Here is a 24,719-nt window from a genome sequence, read left to right as displayed (position 1 = left end):
ACGGGGAGTTACCTTGCAGGACATCTGTCTGGCGGCAATGTGGGCTTCGCTGCACATGTTCGCCAAGCACTACTGCCTGGACAGCCAAGTCCGGAGAGATGGCCACTTTGGCCGTTCTGTTCTCCAGGACTTTCTGGTGTGATCTTGGTTCGCAGACACACCACCGGGGTTGGTATTGCTGGGGTATCTATTCTAAGGTGAGGAATCTGACTAACGTGTTTCTTTCAGATGAACAAGTTACTTACCTTCGGTTACGATGTATCTGTAAGAAACATTAGTTAGTTAGATTCCTCACCGACCCACCCAGCCTCCCCGTTCTGCGAACCGACATCTATGGTTAAGGTTCTCCCTTTCAGGGCCCTAGATTTTTTGGCACCAGTGTCGGTCTCTTGCATGGCTCAGCGTCCCTGGTGTGGAAAGCTATGTACAAGAACTGACGTCAGCGTGCGAGGGCAGCGTCTAAGTACTCCGATGACGTCATTCCGGTGCACGACGCCAACGACGGACACGGAGCCGCAGACGACGCCTAGCGACGCGAAGGGGTATTGCTACAAAAATCTTTCCGGATCCAGCCTGACGCCTGGGGATATTCTAAGGTGAGGAATCTAACAAACTAATGTTTCTTACAGATACATCGTTACCAAAGGTAAGTAACTTGTTCTTTTGGAACAAACTATGGGCCAGGTCTTTAAAGATCTTTAGATCTGCCTCCACTACTCAATCACTGTTCTTTCTCTAAAGAGGGTGTATAATATACATTATATTATACACCCTCATCGATAGCTAATTTTACACATACCAATGATAAGGATTGCTGGTCCCGCCTTTCTCCCATGGCTGATTTGATGCACCTATTATTTTATTGTCCCGCTGTCCCTTGTTTTTGGAATGATATTTGGAAGAACCTTTCAGGTATTTTTAACCTACATGCGTCCTTATCAAATATTATTCTTTTTACAGGTAGTTTATCGGAATCATTGGGATTGTCTTAAAATGAAAAAGGTTTATTTGACTTGATGTGGGGCCTGCTCGACACCATCTCGCCAGACGTCGCCTTCCTCACAGGAACATGGACCAATGCCACCTCCACCCCCAACATTGCCACCGCCATCCCCGACGGATTCAAGATCCAGAGAAAGGACCTTCCCCACTGCCCATGATGAGGGCTCGCCATTACACACAAGATCTCCCTCCGACTCTCCACCTCCAGTACAAGTGGCCCCCTCTCCAACGCAGAACATGTTTCACTTCCAGATCCAAACCAACCCCAGAACCACGCTATGCGGGACCCTCGTCTACATACCTCCCGGGCCTCGCGCCTCTTCCGCCACCACCATATCCGACCTCATCACACCCCACGCCACTGCGTCCACGGACTGCATACTCATAGGAGACCTGAACTTCCACCTCGACAACCACAGGGACCTCGACTCCACCACCCTCCTTGACAACCTCGGACTTAAGCGGCTCGTCACCACCCCACCCACAAAGCCGGGCACATACTCGACCCCATCTTCGCAGGAAGGACTAACATCCGCTTCAGCCACACCATGCAGCCCCTCTGGACTTACCACCACTACGTACACTTCACCTTCAAAACCACCACCGCACCCAAACCAGCACCGCACCTGCCCCGAAGGAACTGGAGCAAGATCAAAGAGGAACTCCTCAATGCCACCCTCCTCCATGGCCCCCCCTCTGGCACGACCAACGCCAACTCTGCAGCAAAAGAACTACACTGCTGGATCTCCAGCTGCGCCGAAAGCTTGCACCTCTCCGCCGCCCCATCAATCAACACCCTGTAAAGGTAGCCTGGTTCACCACCAACCTCCAAGAAGACAGACGCTCCTGTATATGCCTCGAGAAACTCTGGCGGAACAAGAAAACCACCGAAGACCAGAACAACTATAGGAACGCCATGAATGAATACCACCAGCACATAAGAACCACCAAGAAGACCTTCATCAAGAACAAAATCCACTCCAACGCCAGCAACGCAAAGGAACTCTTCAACGTCATACAGCAGTTCACTGAACCCCCCAACAAAGCCACTGACGTCCCTCCATCCCAGGACCTCCGCAACAAACTAAGCTCCTACTTTCACATGAAAATCAAGGCCCTCTACGACACACTTCAGCGAACAGACTCCCGACACCTCTACCCCCACCACCACCGACAACCATCCAACTATCACCAACTGGAAACCTGCCACCGCTGAATACACCACAAAGACCATGAAGAACACCCACTCAGGAGCTCCCACGGACCCCTGTCCGCCACACATCTACCCCATAGCACCTGAGATAAGCTGGACCATCAACACCTCCCTCGAATCCGGCATCTTCCCCGACGTCTGGAATTGGACAGAAGTCAAGACCCTCCTCAAGAAACCCTCGGCCGACCCAACGGACCTGAAAAAACTACCAGCCCATCTCCCTCCTTGCCTTCGCAGCCAAAGTTACCGAGAGATTCATCAACGCCCAGCTGACCACCTTCATCGAAGACAACGCTATCATCGATTCCTCCCAGTCCAGGTTCCACAGCAACCACGGCACCGAGACCTCCCTCCTTGCTGCCACCGATGACATCCGCAGGCTACTCGACCGGGGCCACACAGCAGCCCTCATCCTACTAGACCTCTCCGCAGCCTTCGACCCCTACTCCCCCCCCACTCTCGCCACCAGACTCCACAATGCCGGCATAAGGGGAACTGTCCTCGACTGGATCCGCTCCTACCTCACTGGCAGAAGCCAAAGGATCAGACTCCCACCCTTCCTCTCCGAACCCACTGAGATCAACTGCGGAGTACCTCAAGGATCCTTGCTCAGCCCCACGCTTTTCAACATCTACATGGCCCCCCTCGCCGCCATCGTCAGACAGCATGGGCTCAGCATAGTATTCTACGCCGATGGCACCCAGCTTATCCTCTCACTCATGAAGAAACCCGAAGACACCAGACTTAGCTTCTAAGAAGGAATGAAAGATGTCGCAGCCTGGATGAATGAGAGCTGCATAAAGCTGAACTCGGAGCAGACCAAGGTCATCGTCCTTGGCCCCCCCCCCACGGCGTGTGACAGTACCTGGTGGCCCCCTGCTCTCAGAAACCCACCCACCCCAACGGACCACGCTTGGAACCTTGACGTCATACTGGACTCCTCCCTCACCATGACCCGCCAGATCAACGCCATCGCCTCGACCTGCTTCAACTCCCTCTGCATCCTCCGAAAAACCGCCAAGTGGATCCCCCACGAATGCAGAAAGACCGTCATCCACGCACTAGTAACAAGCAGACTAGACTATGGCAGCGCCCTCTACGCCGGAATCAACAAAGCCCTGCTACACAAGCTCCAAACCATCCAGAACACCACGGACAGACTCATCCTCAGAACCCTTCGACACGAACACTTGACCCTATACTTAAGAGACCTCCACCGGCTCCTCATCAAGAAGAGGGTAACCTTCAAGCTACTAACCCACACCTACAATACCCTCCACAACATCAGACCCAAATACCTCAACGAAAGAGTCTCCTGCCATGTACCCAAAAGGAACCTCCGCTCCGCTGACCTTGCCCTAGCAGAAACGCCACGCATCCGCAGAACCAGAGCGGGAGGTAGAGCCTTCTTCTACCTCGCAGGATGGATCAGGAACGAGCTCCCAGTCAACATCAGACGCTCCCCCACTCTGAACACCTTCAGGAAGAAACTCAAGACCCTGCTATTCGACTGACCTGGAGCTGCACCCCCCTCCACCCCCCAGCGCCTTGAAACCCTCACGGGTGAGTAGCGTGCTTTATAAACCCCTGATTGATTGATTGATTGATGTTAACCTTAGCTTCCCAGCAAATCACAATTAATTGGAAATGCTCAACTAAACTTTAAGTGAAGTCCTGGTGGAATAATGTCTGTCATTATCATAGATTAGATATTACATTTGCCTCCTCTGTTAAACCTTATGTAAATAGAGATTTATTTTGGTCATCATTAACCACTTATTTAATTAAGATTTCAATGCATGCATTACGTAATCGTTCTGAGAATTTTCAACCTCCATAAATCACTATTGTCTCTGCTTGCTCCTCTACCTTACTTTTCCCATGTTTCCTTTGTTTTTGGACTTGCATTTCTGATATGCTAGGTCTTTGCTTCTTCCTTATTAGGTATACAATTTACTTCCACGATCTTCAAATTAGAGAATTGTATTATATTTTCTCCTTTTCTTTTTCTTTCCTCCTTCCCCCTTCCTCCCTATGTTATTGATAAAATGTAAACAACTTTCTACTCTATTTAAAGCCGGTTTACCCATTTCTATTATATTACAGTTATACTGTCTTTCACGTCCTATCTTGTATGTAACAGGTATTTACTTAATAAAGCTTATAAAACACAAAAAAATATTAGCCTTATAGTAAGTGAAGCTGGATGTGGGAGTCTCTAGCAACAATGTGCGATGTACTTGGCCATTAGTAGCTCATGATGATTTTCACTGATCAGGAGTAGCTCTCACTATAGAAAAGGTTGGAGACCCCTGGTCTAGTGGCCCTAAGTAAGGTCTGCAATGTATGTATTGGATTTTTTCTCATCGTCCTGATTTCACTAAGAGGTTTTAATCTGTTTGTTTTTTGGGATCAGGAACATAAATGTAAATAGTGATCGATTTACGAAGCAAGTTAAATCTGCACCCAAAGAAGTACTCCTTGAATGGATGTGAATTTACTACTTTTTGGAGTTTACAAACATTGGCAATAGTAGGCTTAGAAAGCTGTCTCAGTGTCAGGATTACGAGCACACTACGGGCAATCGAACACACAAAAGGTGGGGTTTAAAAACAGCATAACTGCTGGTGATTATTCAGGGTAGCTTTCCAACTCATTATTTTTCGCCCACTGTGCCAATCCAGAGGGCCTGTTTTAGTGTTTGGCAGATGGAGTAAAGGCAGACAAGGTGGAGTAGGACTTTACGTCAGCCAGCATGCCTTTACTACACCTACCAAATTTAAATAAGCCCGCTGGCCCCGCTGACAACTCAAGACAGTGTCAGGAGCCATCAAGATGATTCATTTTAATGTAAGAAAGGCTTTACGGACTGCGTTGCAGCCCGCCATCAGACTTTTCCAAAGATTTTTAATTTTCAAAAACAAACTCTTAAAGCGGACGGAGACTCGGTTGGCTTACCTCTGACGGCTCCTACTCCTTCGGGTAGTTAGAGGAAGTTCCATCAGAGTAAAACTTGTGGGTCCAAGAGGCCCATACAATGTAATGCAAACCAGTACTGACTCTGCTCCTCATGGGAACAGTTCAGTTGGGAAATTTGAGATTCACAACGTACTCTTATTGACTATACTATGCCCCGGGTGAAGGGGAGGGGGCAAGGAAATTCTACTCCATTTGACTGGTAAACCGAGAGTGTGTATTTTCCAAGCAATAGGTCTTGCAGAAAGTGCGCTGTTCACTGTAGTATCCTGCTGGATACCGTCTAGTGTTTCTACTGCCTGTGAACCCACACTAAACACTCACCCACCACAGGCATCACCAGTCAGGTGACCCTGATAATACGTGCTCCTGGCCAGTTAACCACTATATCTGCAGTGTCTGTGTGATCCATCAAAAAGTATGCGGGCCTAGCGCCCCCACCACTTTACATTCACGTCGATCTAAATGTCTGCGTTTCTGTCTTTTTCTGTACAGGTTCCTTAGTCGATGATGATTCCTTAATCGGTGTTCTACGAGTAACAAAAGAAACAGCAGCAGAAGTCAGTGAAAAATTATATGTGGCAGCAGATACTGAGCTGAAGATTAATGCTGCACAAGAAGAATACCGACCTGCCGCCACCAGGGGGAGCATTCTCTACTTCCTGATCACGGAAATGAGCATGGTCAACGTCATGTACCAGACCTCGTTGGCGCAATTCTTGAAATTATTTGATCTTTCAATGGCCAGGTAGAACCAATAAACTTTGATTTATTTGAAGTCTATACAGTCTTAATTTTTTATTTTTTTTTAAACTCATTTGGTTGCCTTTTTCTATGTTTGCTCAAGGTCAGAAAAAAGTCCGCTACCTCAGAAGAGAATATCAAATATTATTGAGTATCTGACATATGAGGTTTTCCGGTACTCTGTCAGAGGACTGTATGGAAATGACAAATTCCTCTTCACCTTGCTGCTGACACTCAAGGTTGACCTTCAGAAGGGTTATGTCAAGCACGCTGAATTCCAGATCCTTATCAGAGGTAACTTCAAACCACACCCTTACTTTCAGAGTTGCAGTTGTATTGTAAAAGCTCGTTGATACCTGCTCAGAATGAAAGTCGTTGATCTTTGTGGTTCAAGCAAACCGCAGGCGCAGTAATGTTGCCTGCATCACTTTAGGAAACTTGCTTCATATTCTTAATGTTACTGTTGTTGGTTCTTTCTATTATCTCATGAAACAAGCAATGTTCTTGAAAATGACCGGAGCCAGTTATCATGATGTAAAGCGCAGAGCTGTGCGCTATACAAGAATACCCAACATAACATATCTGAAAGAAACACGTTAGTTAGATTCCTCACCTTAGAATATCCCCAGGCGTCAGGCTAGATCCGGAAAGATTTTTCGTTAGCAATACCCTTGTGCGTCGCTATGCGTGGTCTGTGGTTCCGCGTCCGTCGTTGTCGGCGTGATCGCCGGGATGACGTCGTCGGAGTACTTAGATGTCAGTTCTTCTCTTTTCCGCGCCAGTAAGCGCCGATCCGGGAATATATACCCTTTTAGTCACTTTTTGACTAAACTTTTTTGAACTCTTTTGGTTCCATTCTTCGACCACCTCGACTCTGGTGCCGATAGGGATTCAAAGCTTGCGACTCCTGTCACCGACTGATGTCGGTCACGGACCACCACCGCCGGTGCCTCTATTGCCTCGGGGCCGACCACGATGCCGAGTTGTGCCTCGACTGCCGGGCCTTGACTTCGAAGGCTAGCCGAGAGCGGTCCTGCAAGCTGCTCGAGTTCCGGCAGTCAGCTCCACGCCGCTCCAGGACCCGGTCGAGGAGGAGGTCGAGGGACCGGTCGCGGAGCCGCAGCCATCACCGCTCGTCGGGGTCCAAGTCTTTACGATCCGGTAAGTCGAAGCACAGCAAAAAGTCGAAGAGGCAACATCGCTCTTCGGGCTCCCCTCGCCGGTCGCGCGACTCGGCTGAGGGTTTGGGTGGCACCACCCGCACGGCTCCGTCGGAGCCGCAGGAGTCCCGTCCGTCCCCATACCCTCCGGTCCCTGGGACTGACGCGACTCCGGCGGAGGTCAGTGCCTTACTCATGGCCATGAGGAACTTGGCCCCGCCATCGACGCCTACCGGCGCGCCTTCGGGCCCCGCAGGCTCGACTGGGAGGACTAGTGAGCCGGCGTCTCCGGCCCCGGTGCCGTCGTCGACTCCGGTCCCGACGCTGCAGGTCCCCGAGGGATCCAGGCCTGGATCCCAGTCGGCACCGGTCGACCTCACGACCCCTCCGCCGGCGCTGACTACTCCGGTGCCGCCCCCGGCGCCGCCTTCGGACAACGCCGTTCCCCGGTTTAGTCCGGGCCCGGCATCGGAGCGGCGCCGCCCGGTGCCCCACCCAACGCCGATGGGTGGCAATTTCATCTTCCGCCCGGCTCCGATCATTCCACCTGTATTACAGGAATCGGATGACGGTGACGACATGGGAGGGGTCTGAGGACCCTGTGGCCCGGCAGGGCCAGTTATCTCAGGACTGGGCAGGCGAACTGGGGGATGCCAGTGGTCTTGATACCTCCCCTTGCACTGGCTTAATCTCTCCTCCGACCGTGGCTTCGGAGGAAGGGGCTACATTTTCTGTGGTGCTGCGCAAGGCGGCCAAAGCCTTCGGGCTGGAGCTGCCTGCTGTGGCCGTGAGGACTCATCTCCTCACTGAAGTGCTCCAACCGTCAGCAAGCTCCTCGAAGCACTGACTGACGTTCTGAAGGGCACCTGGTCCAAGCCCTCCACAGTCCCTCCTGTGGACCGGAAAGTGGCCCGGCACCACTGCCCTGCACCGGGCGACCCCACTTTTCTGTCCATGCATCCCACGCCAGAGAGCCTGGTTATCCAGGCCTCTACCTCCCAAACCTCCTTCCCGTCCGCTCCCCCGGATCGGGAATCCAAAAGGTTAGAACAGTTTGGGAAGAAACTGTTCTCCTCTCTTAGTTTGGGGCTGCGGTCTATCAACACTGCATGCCTTTTGGACCGTTACTCCCACACCCTGTGGGATACGGTGGAGGACGTGCTGCCCCAGTGTCCGGAGGAGGCCCGGACATGGCTCGCCCAGGCTCTTACAGAGGGGCGGGATGCGGCACGGCATGCAGTCCGATGTGGACTGGACACAACGGACTCGCTGGAAGGGCAATGTCGACCACAGTGGCGCTTCGTCCCCACGCCTGACTGCGGTCCACGAGTTTTTCTGGGGATGTCCAGATCACCCTCATGGACATGCCCTTCGATGGCAGTCGCCTTTTTTGGCGACAAAGCAGATAGTGCGCTGGAGCGCTTTAAGGGCTGTAGGGCTACGGCCAAGTCCTTGGGCCTCTCAGCCCCGCGCCCCCTCACGTCCGCCTAGTCACCGGCCACTGAACCAACCTCCACGCGGTCGCAGACGTTGAATCCGCCGAGGCGGTACAGGGGGAAAACGTGCCGGTCCGTCCACATCTACCCCAGCAGCATCCGCCTCAAAGCCCTCCTAGTCCGAGCTTTCAGGCCCATTCAACGCCTGTTGGAGGCAGAGTTCGCCATCACCTGCTCCACTGGTATACCATCACATCGGACAGGTGGGTGCTGCAAATCGTCCGAAGGGGCTACTCCCTCCCCTTCAAGGCGACCCCTCCAGCCATGCCACCGCAGTGCCACCGAATTTCGGGGGATCACTTGCAACTTCTGCAGGAGGAAGTTACGGCCCTCTTAGCCAAGGGAGCCATCGAGCGCGTTCCTGGTCCAGAAGTAGGTCGTGGTTGTTATTCCCACTACTTTCTGGTTCCCAAGAAGGGCAAAGGGGGCCAACACCCTATCTTGGACCTCAGGAGTGTCAACGCCTTCCTCCGGAAGGAGAAGTTCAAGATGCTCACCTTAGCTCAGGTTCTGGCTGCCCTAGACCCTGGAGACTGGATGGTAGCGTTGGACTTGCAGGACGCTTATTTCCACATCCCCGTCCTGCCGGCCCACCAGCGTTACCTGGGGTTCACGGTGGGCCAAGAGCATTTTCAGCTTACAGTGCTCCCCTTCGGCCTCACCAGTGCCCCTCGGGTTTTCATGAAAGTGATGGCGGTGGTCGCAGCTCATCTGCGCAGATTGGGGGTTCCAGTCTTCCCCTATCTTGACGACTGGTTGTTGAAAGCGGGCTCGCCCCAGGCAGTCGTCTCCCACCTCCAGACTACGGCCAACCTCTTGCATTTGCTGGGGTTCTCCATCAATGTGCCGAAGTCGCATCTGAGTCCCTCCCAGAAGCTCCTCTTCATCGGAGCGGTTCTGGACTCGGCGCAGTTCCGGGCCTATCCTCCGGAGCAGCGGGTCCGGGATATTCAGGCTCTGATTCCCATCTTTCGGCCTCTATCCCGGGTTTTGGTCAGGTTGGTGCTGCGGCTTCTGGGTCTGATGGCCTCCTGCATCCTGTTGGTGCATCACGCCAGATGGCGGATGCGGGCTCTGCAGTGAGACCTGAAGTTTCAGTGGGCCCAGCATCGGGGCAACCTGTCCGACCATGTCTTGATCTCGGAGGGCACTGCAAGACAGCTGCAGTGGTGGCTCACAGACCTCGATTGGGTCAGTGGCAGATTCCTCTCCCTACCCCAACCAGAGCATGTAGTAGTGACGGATGCATCCCTCCTGGGATGGGGGGGCCACATGGGAGAGGTGGAGATCAGAGGCCTCTGGTCGCCGGCGGAGTCCCGGCTCCATATCAACCTTTTGGAGCTGCGGGCGATCCGGCTTGCACTGAAGGCATTCCTTCCCTCTGTCCGGGGAAGTGTAGTGCAGGTGTTCACAGACAACACCACCGCCATGTGGTATTGCAACAAACAGGGCGGGGTGGGGTCTTGGACCCTTTGTCAGGAGGCTCTGCGCCTCTGGACATGGCTGGAACATCAGGGCATCACCCTGGTGGTTCAACATCTGGCGGGCTCTCTGAACGCCAGAGCAGATGAACTCAGGCTGTGGATCCCCTTTCCGGCCCTCTTTCTGAGGTTCTCCTCTTTCTCCTTTCCCTGGCCCAGCAGGACTCTGCTCTGGGCACCCTCAAGGGATATCGTTCAGCTATTTCTGCTTTCTTACGGCTTCCTGATCAGCCTTCTCTTTTTAAATCCCCTGTTGTTTCTCTACAGGCATTACTCACATGTTTCCTCCTGTCCCTTTCGTAATGCCTCAATGGGATTTGAACCTTGTATTGACCTTTCTGATGTGTGCTCCCTTTGAGCCACTTCATAATTGTCCCCTTCGTCTTCTCACTCTTAAGACTGCTTTCCTGGTTGCCATCACCTCTGCTAGACGGGTGAGTGAGCTCCAGGCTCTCTCTTCTAAGCCTCCTTTCCTTTCTGTCCATCCGGACAAAGTTGTTCTCATGACTCGTCCTTCCTTTCTCCCAAAGGTGGTAACTGCCTTTCACATCGGCCAGTCTGGTACTCTGCCGACCTTCTTTCTGCCTCCGCATCCCTCGAAAGAGAAAGAGAGGCTCCACCGTCTGGACCCAAAGCGGGTGCTGTCTTTCTATCTGGACCGCACCAAACAGTTCCGGGTGGACGACCAACTCTTTGTTGGCTACGTGGGCGCTAAGAAGGGGCGGGCAGTGCACAAATGAACTATCTCTCGGTGGATCGTTTTGTGTATCAAGGCCTGTTACTCAATAGCTAAAAAGGAACCTCCGGTAGGGCTGAGGACCCATTCCACTCGGGCCACAACGGCGACCAATGCCCTGGGCCGGGGAGTCCCCTTGCAGGACATCTGTCAGGCAGCAACATGGGCCTCGCTGCACACGTTTGCCAAACATTATTGCCTGGACAGCCAAGTCCGGAGAGACGGCTTCTTTAGCCGTTCTGTTCTCCAGGACTTTCTGGTGTGATCTTGGTTCGCAGGCCCACCACCGGGGTTGGTATTGCTGGGGTATCTATTCTAAGGTGAGGAATCTAACTAACGTGTTTCTTTCAGATGAACAAGTTACTTACCTTCGGTAACGATATATCTATAAGAAACATTAGTTAGTTAGATTCCTCACCGACCCACCCATCCTCCACGTTCTGCAAACCGATATCTAGGGTTGAGGTCATCCCTTTCAGGGCCCTAGCATTTTTTGGCACCAGTGTCGGTCTCTTGCATGGCTCTGCGTTCCTGGCGCGGAAAGCTATGTACAAGAACTGACATCAGCGCACGAGGGCGGCGTCTAAGTACTCCGACGACGTCATCCCTTCGATCACGACGCCGACGACGGACGCGGAGCCGCAGACGATGCCAAGCGACGCGCAAGGGTATTGCTGATCTTTCCGGATCCAGCCTGCCGCCTGGGAATATTGTAAGGAGAGGAATCTAACTAACTAATGTTTCTTACAGATATATCGTTACCGAAGGAATGTAACCTGTTCAACAGAGCCAGAGATATCGCTCCCAGGAGCAACTACCACCCGATTTAGATTTTGGGTTGGTAACGAAGAATTTCCCGCAGAAAGATTGTTTCCGGTGGTAATTCAGCACATTTTTTACTGCAGCAATTAGCTTCTTTGAAAATGAGTGGCTGAATCAAATTACTACTGGTCACCTTCCGGTCTCCGTACTGTATTTCCTGATAATACTAGTTATGTTTCCACAATGCTGTGAGGAGGGGAAAATGTTTGGTAACTCCATTACCCAAGGCATTTTTTCTAGTTGACATATCACTGTTCTTTGTGTAATAAGGGAGAATGTAATTTTCTTAAATTCTGTAGGTAACCTGTCCATAAATCTACCAGTCAAGTCCTCACCTTTCGAATGTCCCAGACGCCAGACTCAACCTGCAAGCTATCAGTAGCTTCTATGAATTGGTAGGGAGCTCTTGTTCCGTGCTCACTCGGAAACTTTGCAACTGTGATGTCATTTGAGCCATAAAGTGCCCAACCCAGCATTCTGTGTCAGTTCCCTTTGTGCCTACTTGACAGAAATCTGGAGCTCTTTTTTCACGGAGAGAGCGTCATGATTATCGTGACAACAAATGTGTGTCATGCTTAGGGATGTTTTCCCCTAAATGTTCAGGGTTCCAATCCTATAGGGATTGTAATGGGCAGATCATTATGGACCCTAGTAGGAAAGTGCACTTTTTGACATTGCCACTCCCACTTTTTGCCTTGTAATGAATGCAATTTTAACAGAAGTGCATCTGGTTCCTGCTATCCAAGCCCCAGTGCCAGATCTCTTTCCCTAAAACTGTACAATTGTTCCGCGAATTGGCAAGGACTTTGTGAGAAGTTGGCCTGATATGTAGTGCTCACTATTCTAGTGATCACTGTGTATCATTCCAAACGACCCTTATTGATGATTGGTTGTAAGTCAACCTTATAGACCAGCTATCCTAGTAGCGTGGATACGAGCAGTCTTTAGGCTAAACTCTAGAGGGCGTGTTAAGCCAGCTGTTTACCATCACATATACCCCTTGAACACCAAGTGAAAGGACACCACACAAGTTGTTATGAAAATAAAGGATATTTATTTATAACAAGACTACCCTGGCTCTTTATGAGTCAGGGAACTAAGCACACTACAAAACTCTTAGAAAATACTTCAGTTGCACAATTTACACAAATGCCCGAGGGGCACGAGAAACCATCTACGCTAACAGTGAAATGCGAGTGGTTAGAGTCTGGAGTTACTGATTCCGGAGTGATCCGATCAGTGGGACTAAACGAAAAAGGAACTGGACACTTGTAGAGCGAACCTGCGATGGAGCACCGAAATGCTCGAGTTACCTAGCCCAGAGGCTGCGGCTGCGTGAGGTTCGGCAAGATGTCGGGAGTCCTCGTTGTAGTCTCAGGAGCCTGAAAGAAGAAGTTGCTGGCAGGCGACCAGTGTCGATGTTCAGCGAGATCCAAGCCTGGATCGGTGATGAAGGAAACCTGAAAGCAGAGGGGACTCAGTTCTCAACCGTTAGCCAGCGATCGTGTGGGTACCAGGAAGGTACCGGCTGAAGTCACCTCGACCAGGTGAGTGGATGACGTCGGACTCGGCTGTTCCTCGGACCAGGAGGCGCGGCGGCGACCAGGATGGAGGGCAAGCTGTCCCACGAAGGTGTCTGCTGTCGATGATGCTGGGCCCAGGAATGGGGCAGCAGGTCTTGGCAGTGGCAAACCCACGCGGTGGAGTCAAGATGGCGTCGGGAGTTGACCAGGAGGGTCCGAGGTACTCCTCTGTTGAAGGGGAGCAAGAGCCAGTCTGGAGCAACCAGACCAGTGATGAAAAGTCTGTCGTGGTGCGTCGTGAAGAGGGCCACAAGCCGGTCGGCAAGTGGTCGGACAACGCGGTGAGCAGCAAGGAGCAGAAGGGCCCCCCACGTAGATCTCGTGGATGCTGGGGAGGCGGATTTCGGTGCTGGAGCCGCTCAGGGTTAGGGCTTCTCAAACCCTAGGTACACTCACTCGAGGGTCCCTCGGTGGGCGTGTTAGATAAGCGTCGTGCAGGTTCTGAAGATGGCCGGTCCCGCAGGTCTCGTCACACCTACGAATCTCAGCTGGGCTGACGATGTAGGTAGAGGTCAGAGACGGCAGGGAACCCGGGTCTCGTCGAGCTGGGCAGTCTTGATCCGTGGGAGAGACGTACAGCAAACCGCAAGCGCTTAGTTGGTGCCTGCTGGTGCAGGGTGGCTACTCCTTAGCCACAAGGGAGAGTCTTCAGAAATAGTCAAGAGTTCCTTTCGTGGAAAGTAGTTCAAGATTCAGAATTATCCAATTTGGGAAGGGGACCCGCTCCCACCTTTATTCTAGGAAAAAGGGGCTGGCCCGTGACTAGGTCCTACCTATGGGTGGGACCAGGAGGGGGGTGGTTACACCCCTATCCTTTTCCGGCTTCGCCCCAGCTCAGGGGCTGGTGGGCCCCCGAAACTGGTTTGAGCCGGGCTATGCACAGTGAGCACCGGGGTGCCACTTGCAATCACCTTCCTTTCAGCCCTGCCTACCTGGGATACACAAACCCTGTCTGGGATGGTGCTAACACCGCCCTCGACAGGAAACCCTTTGTCCAAGCTCCCCTCGCTGGAAGGTCTCCCAGCAGCAGGAGGTCAGACTTGTGTCTGGTGGCAGCATCCATTTTGTGATGCTGAGGCTTGAGTCAACTTTAACCGGGGTTCAAGGTTACTTCCATGTCGTGTCCCTCTAGAAGGGTGGAATGCTAACCCCGTCGCCAGAACTGGCGAGGGGTTCGTATTCCAATTCGTATGACACCTTACTCGACATGTTTGGGTGATGCGATGCCAAAGTTAGCAAATAACCGCGAGGATTATAATGCACTTTAAGGTAGTTGGCCCGCGTCACCATGGAACGGCTATTAGGATTTGGTTCCGCAAGCCGTCGACGGGCTCAGCTCGCGCCAGAGCACCATCTCACATGATTCCCAGCACTCTGCCTTCAGGATTGATAAGGCCTGCCATAGGAGTGACTGACAGGAATCCATGCGTCCATTTTAGGGTTAGGTATAGGAATACTACACCTACAGCAACGGGTGATTACACCACCTTGCCCCAGCTGTCGTGCAGCCAGTTGTGTCAGATTTGGGCGGCCATCCAGGGGTGGCACAATACATGCTGCAGCCCCTGGTAGGCCCTGGGTACACCGATGCCCTGGTTACCTGTGGTATGCTGATACAGGGACTGATAAGGTGCCCAGTTCCAATTAGTGGATGCACCTAATGTACATGTGTGTTAATTTCGAGAGAGAACAGCAAGGCTGTGGGTCTGATTGGCAGGCCCGCAGCCGGGGAAAGTCGTAAACCAATGAAGCAAAAGCAAAAAATCTGGGTGATCATAGGATTGCAGACCCTACTCTCCTACATGACCCCCCCCCAAACTTTGGGACAATAAGCTAACCTTGACCAGGTGAGTCTTCTTGCTCTAAGTGGAAATACCAGGAGAGCCCATCTGCGTTGCCATGATCAGTGCCAGGTCTATGCTCCACTGTGAAGTCCATCCCCTGTAGGGAAATGGACCACCTAAGTAGTTTGGGGTTTTCACCCTTCATCTGATTTAGCCACAAGAGGGGCTTATGGTCGGTCTGAATCTTGAAGTGAGTGCCAAACAAGTATGGCCTCAACTTCTTCAGGGCCCAAACCACAGCAAAGGCCTCCCTCTCAATAGCTGACCAATTCTTCTCTCGGGGGGTCAGCCTCCTGCTAATAAAAGCTATGGGCTGGTCATGACCATCAAAATTCAGTTGAGATAGAACAGCTCCCACACCCAACTCCGAAGCGTCTGTTTGGACAATGAATGGTTTGGAGCAGTCTGGACTCTTTAGGATAGGTGCTGTGCACATGGCCTGCTTTAGGTCATCGAATGCCTTCTGACAGCTTGCTGTCCACTGAACTTTTTTTGGCATCTTTTTACTTGTCAGATCGTTTAGCGGGGTCACAATGGATCCATAATTTCTGACAAATTTCCGGTAATAACCAGTCAGGCCCAAGAAAGCTCGAACCTGAGTCTGGGTGGTTGGAGGAGCCCAGTCCTGGATGGCCTGTATTTTGCTCTCCAATGGCTGAACCTGGCCTCCACCTACAAGGTGGCCCAGGTATACAACCTGTGTCTGCCCTATCTGGCACTTAGTGGCCTTGATAGTGAGGCCTGCCTTTTGCAGGGCCTCTAACACTTTCCTCAGGTGGACCAGGTGATCCTCCCAGGTGGAGCTAAAGACAGCGATATCGTCCAGATACGCCGCACAGAAGTCGTCCAACCCAGTGAGAACTCGATTCACCAGCCTTTGGAAGGTGGCAGGTGCATTTTTCAAACCAAAGGGCATTACCACGAACTGATAATGCCCACCCGGGGTAGAAAATGCTGTTTTGGGCTTGGCCTCCTCAGCTAACCTGATTTGCCAATACCCAGCTGTCAGGTCAAACGTACTTAAGTAGTTGGCCGAAGCCAACCGGTCTATAAGTTCGTCTGCTCTCGGTATCGGGTGGGCGTCAGTCTTAGTGACTGCATTGAGGCCTCTGTAATCCACGCAAAACCTCATCTCTTTCTTACCGCCCTGGGTGTGAGGTTTCGGCACGAGAACTACGGGACTAGCCCAGGGGCTGTCCGAGGGCTCAATGACTCCCAGCTCCAACATTTTCTGCACCTCTGTCTTGATGCAGTCTCTGACATGATCAGGCTGTCGATAGATTTTACTCTTTACGGGCAGACTGTCCCCAGTGTCGACCTCATGAGTACACCAATTGGTCTGACTGGGTGTCAGAGAGAACATATGTCGGAAGGATTGAAGAACCTGTTTACAATCCTGTTGATGTCCAGAGAGGCTGCCACAAAAGACAACACCATCTACTGACCCATCGTCAGGGTTCTGAGAGAGCAGGTCCGGGAGAGGGTCACTCTCCTCCTCCTGTCCCTCATCGGTGGCCATGAGCAAGCCCATGCCCTCCCTGTCGACATATGCCTTGAGCCTGTTTACATGGAGCACCCTGTGGGGGCTCCGGGGAGTTCCCAGGTGTACCAAGTAGGTGACCTCTCCCTTTTGCTCAATGATCGTGTGGGGCCCAGACCATTTGTCTTTGAGTGCTGCTGGGGCCACTGGCTCCAGCACCCACACCTTCTGCCCAGGCTGATACACAGTCAGGACAGCCTTTTGGTCGTGCCAAGCTTTTTGTAATTCTTGGCTCGCCTCAAGGTTTTTAGATGCCTTTTCCATGTACTCAGCCATCCGCGAGCGGAGACCGAGCACATAGTCCACAATGTTTGATGCCGGCTTTTTGAGAGGTCTCTCCCATCCTTCCTTTACCAAACAAAGGGGTCCCCTTACAGGATGTCCAAACAGAAGTTCAAAAGGGCTGTAGCCAACCCCCTTCTGCGGGACCTCTCTGTAGGCGAACAAGAGGCAGGGTATCAGGACATCCCATCTCCGCCGAAGCTTTTCAGGTAGTCCATGAATCATCCCTTTTAGGGTCCTGTTGAATCTCTCAACAAGCCCATTGCATTGTGGGTGATAGGGTGTGGTGAATTTGTAGTTGACACCACACTCCTTCCACATAGCAGTCAGATATCCCTACATGAAGTTTGCACCTCTGTCTGAGACAACCTCCTTAGGGAAGCCCACTCTGGAGAACACTCCAACTAGGGCTCGCGCCACAACAGGTGCTGTAGTGGTCCTAAGGGGAATAGCTTCAGGATACCTGGTGGCGTGGTCCACCACCACCAGTATAAACTTGTGCCCTGATGCTGTCTGGGGTTCCATTGGTCCGACAATGTCGATCCCCACTCGTTCAAAAGGTACCCCCACCACTGGTAGTGGTATAAGGGGGGCCTTTGTCGTGCCACCTGACTTACCGCTGGCTTGGCAAGTGACACAGGAGCGGCAAAACTCCTTCGTATCTTCGGACATGTGGGGCCAGTGAAAGTGTGGAACAATTCTGTCCCAAGTCTTATTCTGGCCTAAGTGACCTGCAAGGGGAATCTCGTGGGCCAAGGTAAGGAGGAAACCTCTCAGAGACAAGGGGACGACCAGCCTCCTGGTCGCGCCAGGCTTGGGGTCTCTTGCCTCGGAGTACAGGAGTCCATCGTCCCAGTACACTTTGTGGGTACCTGTGGCGTTCCCTGCAGCCTCAGCAGCAGCCTGCTGTCTGAGGGGTTCAAGTGAGGGGCAGTCTAACTGTGCCTTCCCCAGGTCTTCCCTGGAGGGCCCCCCTGAGCCCAGAAACTCAACCTGACCAGGTTCAAGCTCTTGCGGCTCAGTTTCCCTCAGTTCTTTAAGGTCAGCCTCCTCAGAGACTTGATCCACGACCTGGGGCAAGGGGGAAGGCGAAGCCTTACCCTTACTGCTCCTTTTCTTGGAAGGTGTCTGGTCCGTTCTTCCAGGATCCAGCACCTGTTCAGTGGGGCATCTTTTGGCCTGTGACCTGGTCACAGCAAGGACATGTGCTGGCAAGCCTAACATTTCCATGTGAGTCCTCTGCTCCACTTCTGACCATTGTGACGTTTCCAAATCATTGCCCAACAGACATTCTACGGGGAGGTCTGAACTAACCACAACCTTTTTCGGGCCACTTACCCATCCCCAGGAGAAATCAACAACTGCCATACTGTGATTGGTAGTGACATTGCTGGCATTGGTCACTAGGTAATCGGTACCTAGCATGATCTGTCCAGGGTCCACAAAGTTAGGCGTCACCATGGTGACACTGGCACAAGTGTCCCTGTAGGCCTGAGCCACTTTTCCATTGATCAAAGGTGTCTGTCTGTATTTGCTCAAAGTATTGGGACTGGCACCAGGGGACATATCCATATCCCCTGTACAGACAAGGACGGCCCGAGTGAGCGTGCTGACTAAGTCGTCACTCCCCTCGGTTCCCAAGTGTAGGAGAGTAGGGTCTGCTTTCTATGTTCACCCCCACTTTTTGCTTTTGCTTTACTGGTTTTCGACTTAGATGTGGCTGTGGGCCTGCTAATCAGACCCACAGCCCTGCTGTTCTCTCTCTAAATTAATACTATGTACTTTAGGTGCATAACCCATTTGGATAGGATCACCTTATTGGCCCCTGTACAGTGTACCCTAGGTACCCAGGGCATAGGTGTACCCTAGGCCTACCAGGGGCTGCAGCATGTATTATGCCACCCCTGGCCTGGCCTTCCATTTTGACACAACTGGCTGATCACTCAGCTGGGGCAAGGTCGTGCAATCACCCCTTGCTTAGGTGTAGTATTCCTATACCTAACTTACATATAGACACATGTGTACCTATCAGTCACTCCTATGGCAGGCCTTGACAATCCTGGAGGCAGAGTGCTTGGTAACATGTGAGATGGTGCTCTAGCATGAGCTGAGCCTGTCTGCAGCTTTCGGAACCTTGTCCTTATAGCTGTTCTATGATATAGCCTACCATATACTCTTAAAGTGCCTTATAATCTTAGACGGTTATGGTAACTATGGTTTGGCTTTATCGAAACATGTCGTGTAAGGTGTCTAACACTGTGGAATAATACCCCCATGCCATTTCTGGGCATGAGGATATTATTCCCCCCTTCTAGAGGGAAAGACATGTTAAAATCATACTTCACTGTTAGCCTCTGACCAAAGCCTCAGCATCACAAAATGGATGCTGCTGCCACGACACAAGTCTGACCTCCTGCAGCTGGGAGTGATCCCAGCCAGGGAGGCCTGGACAATAGGTTTCCTGCTTGGGGAGGTGCTAGCACCTCCCCAGACAGCCTTTAGTGTATTGGGGCAGGGTGGGCTGAAAGGAATGAGACATGCCTGGGGCACACAAGGTGTTCCTTGCATAGTCCAGTTCAAACCGGCGCTGGGGCACTCCAGCCCCAGCCCCAGCTCTGGCGCGAAACTGGACAAAGGGAAGTGGGTGTAACCACCCCCTCCCAGGTCCCACCCATAAGGCGTGACCTAGCAGGTATCCCAGCCCCCCAGATTAGTATAAGAGTGGGAGTTGGGCCTCAAGACTTTAGATTATCCTGAACCTGCAAAACTGAACAGAAACTCTGGACCTTCGACATTCGACGAAAGAAGAAGACTGAAGAATCTCCCTTGTAGCCAAGGAGTGGCTACCCTGTGCAATCAGGCACCATCAAGAGACTACCCTTTGCTTTGCCCACGTTCTACGAGGAACCGACTGCAGAGCCTGACCAGAGCCTTGACTTCCAGACTTCTCCGACCCTGATCCACATCTACAGCCGAGCTGAGATCCGTGGAGGCGACGAGCGACGTGGGACCGGCTACCTGGAAAAAGTGGCTAGTAACTTAAAGCGCAGCTTCTGAGGTACCCTCGAAGTTGTGCACCGGGGATTGAGAAGCCCCAACCCCAAGCACCATCTGCACCGAAGACCAGCCCCCCACACTCCACGAGTCCTGCGTGGGGCCCTTCAGCATTTTCCTGCTTGCCGCGTCTGTCCGGTTGCTTGCCCGCTGGCTAGTGGCCTTTGTGACGACGCACCCTGAAATCTTCTGCGCTGGTTTGGCTCCTCCAGACTGGCTCCCGCTTCTCTGCAAAGAAGAAGCACCCCAGACCTTCCTGGTCTGCACCAGAAGCAAGTCCTTCGTTCTTCGTGGGTTCCGCTTGCCAAGGCTTGGTGAGTCCTAGTCCAACTTCGACGCCGCCGACAGCAAGAGCCTTCGTGGGACAGCTCGCCTCCTGGTCCTGGTCGTCCTCGACGCTTCCTGGTCCTCCTGGCTGCAGCGACAAGCTTCACCTCCACCTGCAATCTTCACGACATCGCCTGGTTCCTTCCTGGTTCCACGTGGTCACTGGCTAGTGACCTTGACTCCGTCCCTTCTGCTTGCAGGTTTCTTCTCTTCTTGATCCCAGCCTTGGGATCCACCGGACACTCTTCACTGACTGCCTGTCAGCATCTTTCTTCAGGCATCCATAGGAGTCGACGACGAAAACGACGCATCTTCACCCCTATGCACCCGCAGCCTGTGGGCTAGGTAACTTGGGTACTCCGGTGCTCATCAGGATAGTGACTATCCTAGTGTCTAGTTTTCAAGTCTCAACTTCCTAGCTACTCCGGAAGTGTCCTAAATCTACCGTTTTCTAAACTGTACTATTGCTATTGACTTTTACGCATTACGCGTGAGTGTTTCCACTCTGCACACGAATCCCGTGGGCCTCCCACTTCCTAACTAATGCTAGTGTAGTGTAGCCCCAGCGATTCCCTAGGCCTAGGCCTATTCTATTTCCGTGACAGTGGTTCTTATACCACTTACTTAGTATATGGTTTGCGTGGCCCCTAGGGCCTAACTGTATTACTTACCTGTGTGACTTAATGTATGCTTAAATAAGACTGTGTTGTACTTACCTCTAATCTCATAAAGAGTGCTGAGGGTTTGCTTAGAATAAATACACTTTATTTTATATATATATCTGTTGTGGTGTCCTTTCATTTGGTATTCAAGGGATTATATATGGTATCACAGCTGGCTTCACATGCCATTCAGAGTTTAGCCTAAGACTGCTCTTGTCCATGCTACCACTAGGATAGCTGGTCTATAAGGTTGACTTTACAACCAATCACCATAAGGGTATTTGGACTGATATAAGGTGTACACTAGAACTAGTGACATCATACATCAGGCCAACTTCTCACACCAAGGTTAACCCAACTAATGCCTTGGGAGGCGCACTACCACTGCTGACTGTACTAGGGGGTGCAGGTGCCTTAGGGGCTGCAGTGGCAGGAGTTTGCCCTCCTTTCTTGGTGCACTCACTAAACCAGTGAGTCTTACTTTTACAGTATTGGCACCACCTTTTTGACTGGCCTTCTTGAGTCTTCTTCTTCTGTGAAGCCTGACCCCCACCCTCATTGGTTTGTTGGGGACCTGTCGAAGACTTCTGGTCATTTTGTTCGTTCTTGTTACTACCCTTTTGGTCTGCTTTCTTCTGACCACCCTGGTTCTGAGTCTGGTTCTGCTTGACCCTTGTTCTGACCCATCTGTCTGCCGTCTTTCCCAATTCTTGGGGAGAGGTCATATCCGAGTCGACAAGGTGCTGATGCAACAATTGGTTCTGACAGTTGTTTAAAATCTGTTCTCTCATGATAAGATTGTACAATCCTGTGTAATCAGTAACCTTGCTACCCAGCAACCAGCCCTCCAAAGCCTTAGTGGCACAATCGACAAAGTCAGTCCAATCCTGAGACTGAATTTTCTGGGTGTCCCTGAACAGCACCCGGTACTGCTCGGTGGTTAAGCCGAACCCATCAATCAGTGTATTCTTCAGGACTTGGTAGTTGTTCGCATCCTCAGCTCTAGTAGTGAGGAGCTTGTCTCGTCCTTTACCCTCAAAGGAGAGCCACAGTATAGCTGCCCACTGACTTTGGGGGACGCACTGGACAGTGCAGGCCCTCTCCAAAGCAGTTATCCACTTGTGGATGTCGTCCCCTTGTTTAAAGGGGGGCACTATTTTACTCAGGTGTCTAGTATCTATACCCCTGTCTTTCTCTCTAATGAGAATGCTGCCACCAGTGGGATCTAACCCACTTAATTTCTGCTCTCGGGCCAAGGCAAGTCTTTCTTTGGCGAGGGCAAGTTCTTCCCGCTCGATCCTCAGATTGACTTCCCTCATCTTCGCTTCATGCTCCCTTCTCTGAGGGGACGTCATCCCTCTCTGAGAAGATGCCTGAGAGACATGTGTACGAACAGATCTGTTAGAGCCTCTGGAGAGAGACCTAGCTCGTCCGTTCCCAATGTTAGGCCTGCTTGAGCGTGGGCCCGGGGCTCCCCCAGTTCCATTCTCATGCCTGCTTAAGTTGGTCCTCGTAAGCCTGCCGACTACCACTGGACCTTTGTTTGCCTCGTCTCCTGATAACTCCTCCTCGTCTTCCTCCTCTGTATGGAGGTCGAGGTCCGGGTCACCAAGGGTTCCCTCTAAGGGAGGCATGTTCCCATCAGCATTGGGGGGACCTGTGTTAGAGGACCTCCTAGCATCGTACGTCTCTAAGAGACCTATCAGAAATGCGATGGTAGGGTTAGAACCCTGGTTTAGCTTCCTGGAGGCACACAGTTGTCTCATCTCCTTGAAGCTAAGAGCTGCATATCGTGACACGACCTGTGGAGGGTCACTGACCACTAAGGGAGTCTCCGCAGACTCTCCGTGGACCGACATGCTTTCTAGTGAGGTGTAAGTGATGCACCTACCTACACTATTTGCTTACCTACTGATCCCTTGCTAAGAGTTGTAGTCAGGGTGTGCTAAGCCCTGTTACACTACAACAGCTGGTTCAGTAGAACTCGGAGTATTCTAAGTTAAGTTATGTGTACCTGGGTACTTATGTGATCTTTCACTTTGATATTCTTAGGATACGTGTGTGGTAACCAACAGCAAGCTCAAATCCCAACCGCTGCTCACCAATGTGAGAAGTTGGCCTGATATGTAGTGTTCACTATTCTAGTGATCACTGTGTATCATTCCAAACGACCCTTATTGATGATTGGTTGTAAGTCAACGTTATAGACCAGCTATCCTAGTAGCGTGGATACGAGCAGTCTTTAGGCTAAACTCTAGAGGGCGTGTTAAGCCAGCTGTTTACCATCACATATACCCCTTGAACACCAAGTGAAAGGACACCACACAAGTTGTTATGAAAATAAAGGATATTTATTTATAACAAGACTACCCTGGCTCTTTATGAGTCAGGGAGCTAAGCACACTACAAAACTCTTAGAAAATGCTTCAGTTGCACAATTTACACAAATGCCCGAGGGGCACGAGAAACCATCTACGCTAACAGTGAAATGCGAGTGGTTAGAGTCTGGAGTTACTGATTCCGGAGTGATCCGATCAGTGGGACTAAACGAAAAAGGAACTGGACACTTGTAGAGCGAACCTGCGATGGAGCACCGAAATGCTCGAGTTACCTAGCCCAGAGGCTGCGGCTGCGTGAGGTTCGGCAAGATGACGGGAGTCCTCGTTGTAGTCTCAGGAGCCTGAAAGAAGAAGTTGCTGGCAGGCGACCAGTGTCGATGTTCAGCGAGATCCAAGCCTGGATCGGTGATGAAGGAAACCTGAAAGCAGAGGGGACTCAGTTCTCAACCGCTAGCCAGCGATCGTGTGGGTACCAGGAAGGTACCGGCTGAAGTCACCTCGACCAGGTGAGTGGATGACGTCGGACTCGGCTGTTCCTCGGACCAGGAGGCGCGGCGGCGACCAGGATGGAGGGCGAGCTGTCCCACGAAGGTGTCTGCTGTCGATGATGCTGAGCCCAGGAATGGGGCAGCAGGTCTTGGCAGTGGCAAACCCACGCGGTGGAGTCAAGATGGCGTCGGGAGTGGACCAGGAGGGTCCGAGGTACTCCTCTGTTGAAGGGGAGCAAGAGCCAGTCTGGAGCAACCAGACCAGTGATGAAAAGTCTGTCGTGGTGCGTCGTGAAGAGGGCCACAAGCCGGTCGGCGAGTGGTCGGACAACGCGGTGAGCAGCAAGGAGCAGAAGGGCCCCCCACGTAGATCTCGTGGATGCTGGGGAGGCGGACTTCGGTGCTGGAGCCGCTCAGGGTTAGGGCTTCTCAAACCCTAGGTACACTCACTCGAGGGTCCCTCGGTGGGCGTGTTAGATAAGCGTCGTGCAGGTTCTGAAGATGGCCGGTCCCGCAGGTCTCGTCACACCTACGAATCTCAGCTGGGCTGACGATGTAGGTAGAGGTCAGAGACGGCAGGGAACCCGGGTCTCGTCGAGCTGGGCAGTCTTGATCCATGGGAGAGACGTACAGCAAACCGCAAGCGCTTAGTTGGTGCCTGCTGGTGCAGGGTGGCTACTCCTTAGCCACAAGGGAGAGTCTTCAGAAATAGTCAAGAGTTCCTTTCGTGGAAAGTAGTTCAAGATTCAGAATTATCCAATTTGGGAAGGGGACCCGCTCCCACCTTTATTCTAGGAAAAAGGGGCTGGCCCGTGACTAGGTCCTACCTATGGGTGGGACCAGGAGGGGGGTGGTTACACCCCTATCCTTTGTCCGGCTTCGCCCCAGCTCAGGGGCTGGTGGGCCCCCGAAACTGGTTTGAGCCGGGCTATGCACAGTGAGCACCGGGGTGCCACTTGCAATCACCTTC

General features: G+C 52.1%; 1 protein-coding gene across 1 annotated transcript in view; it reads left to right on the top strand.

The window, feature by feature from the left end:
- Positions 1 to 24,719, top strand: part of DNAH8 (dynein axonemal heavy chain 8) — a 13,985,216-nt gene that overhangs the window by 12,147,395 nt on the left and 1,813,102 nt on the right. The window contains exons 78-79 of the mRNA XM_085610239.1: positions 5,687 to 5,939; positions 6,039 to 6,229. Coding sequence (XP_085466365.1) covers positions 5,687 to 5,939; positions 6,039 to 6,229 — 444 coding nt within the window. The remainder of the gene's footprint in view (positions 1 to 5,686; positions 5,940 to 6,038; positions 6,230 to 24,719) is intronic.

Source organism: Triturus cristatus, chromosome 6 (assembly GCF_964204655.1).
Source record: "Triturus cristatus chromosome 6, aTriCri1.1, whole genome shotgun sequence".
In the NCBI taxonomy this organism is placed as follows: domain Eukaryota; kingdom Metazoa; phylum Chordata; class Amphibia; order Caudata; family Salamandridae; genus Triturus; species Triturus cristatus.
Note: the sequence above shows the minus strand (reverse complement) of the source record. Positions and strands in the feature narration are given on the sequence as shown.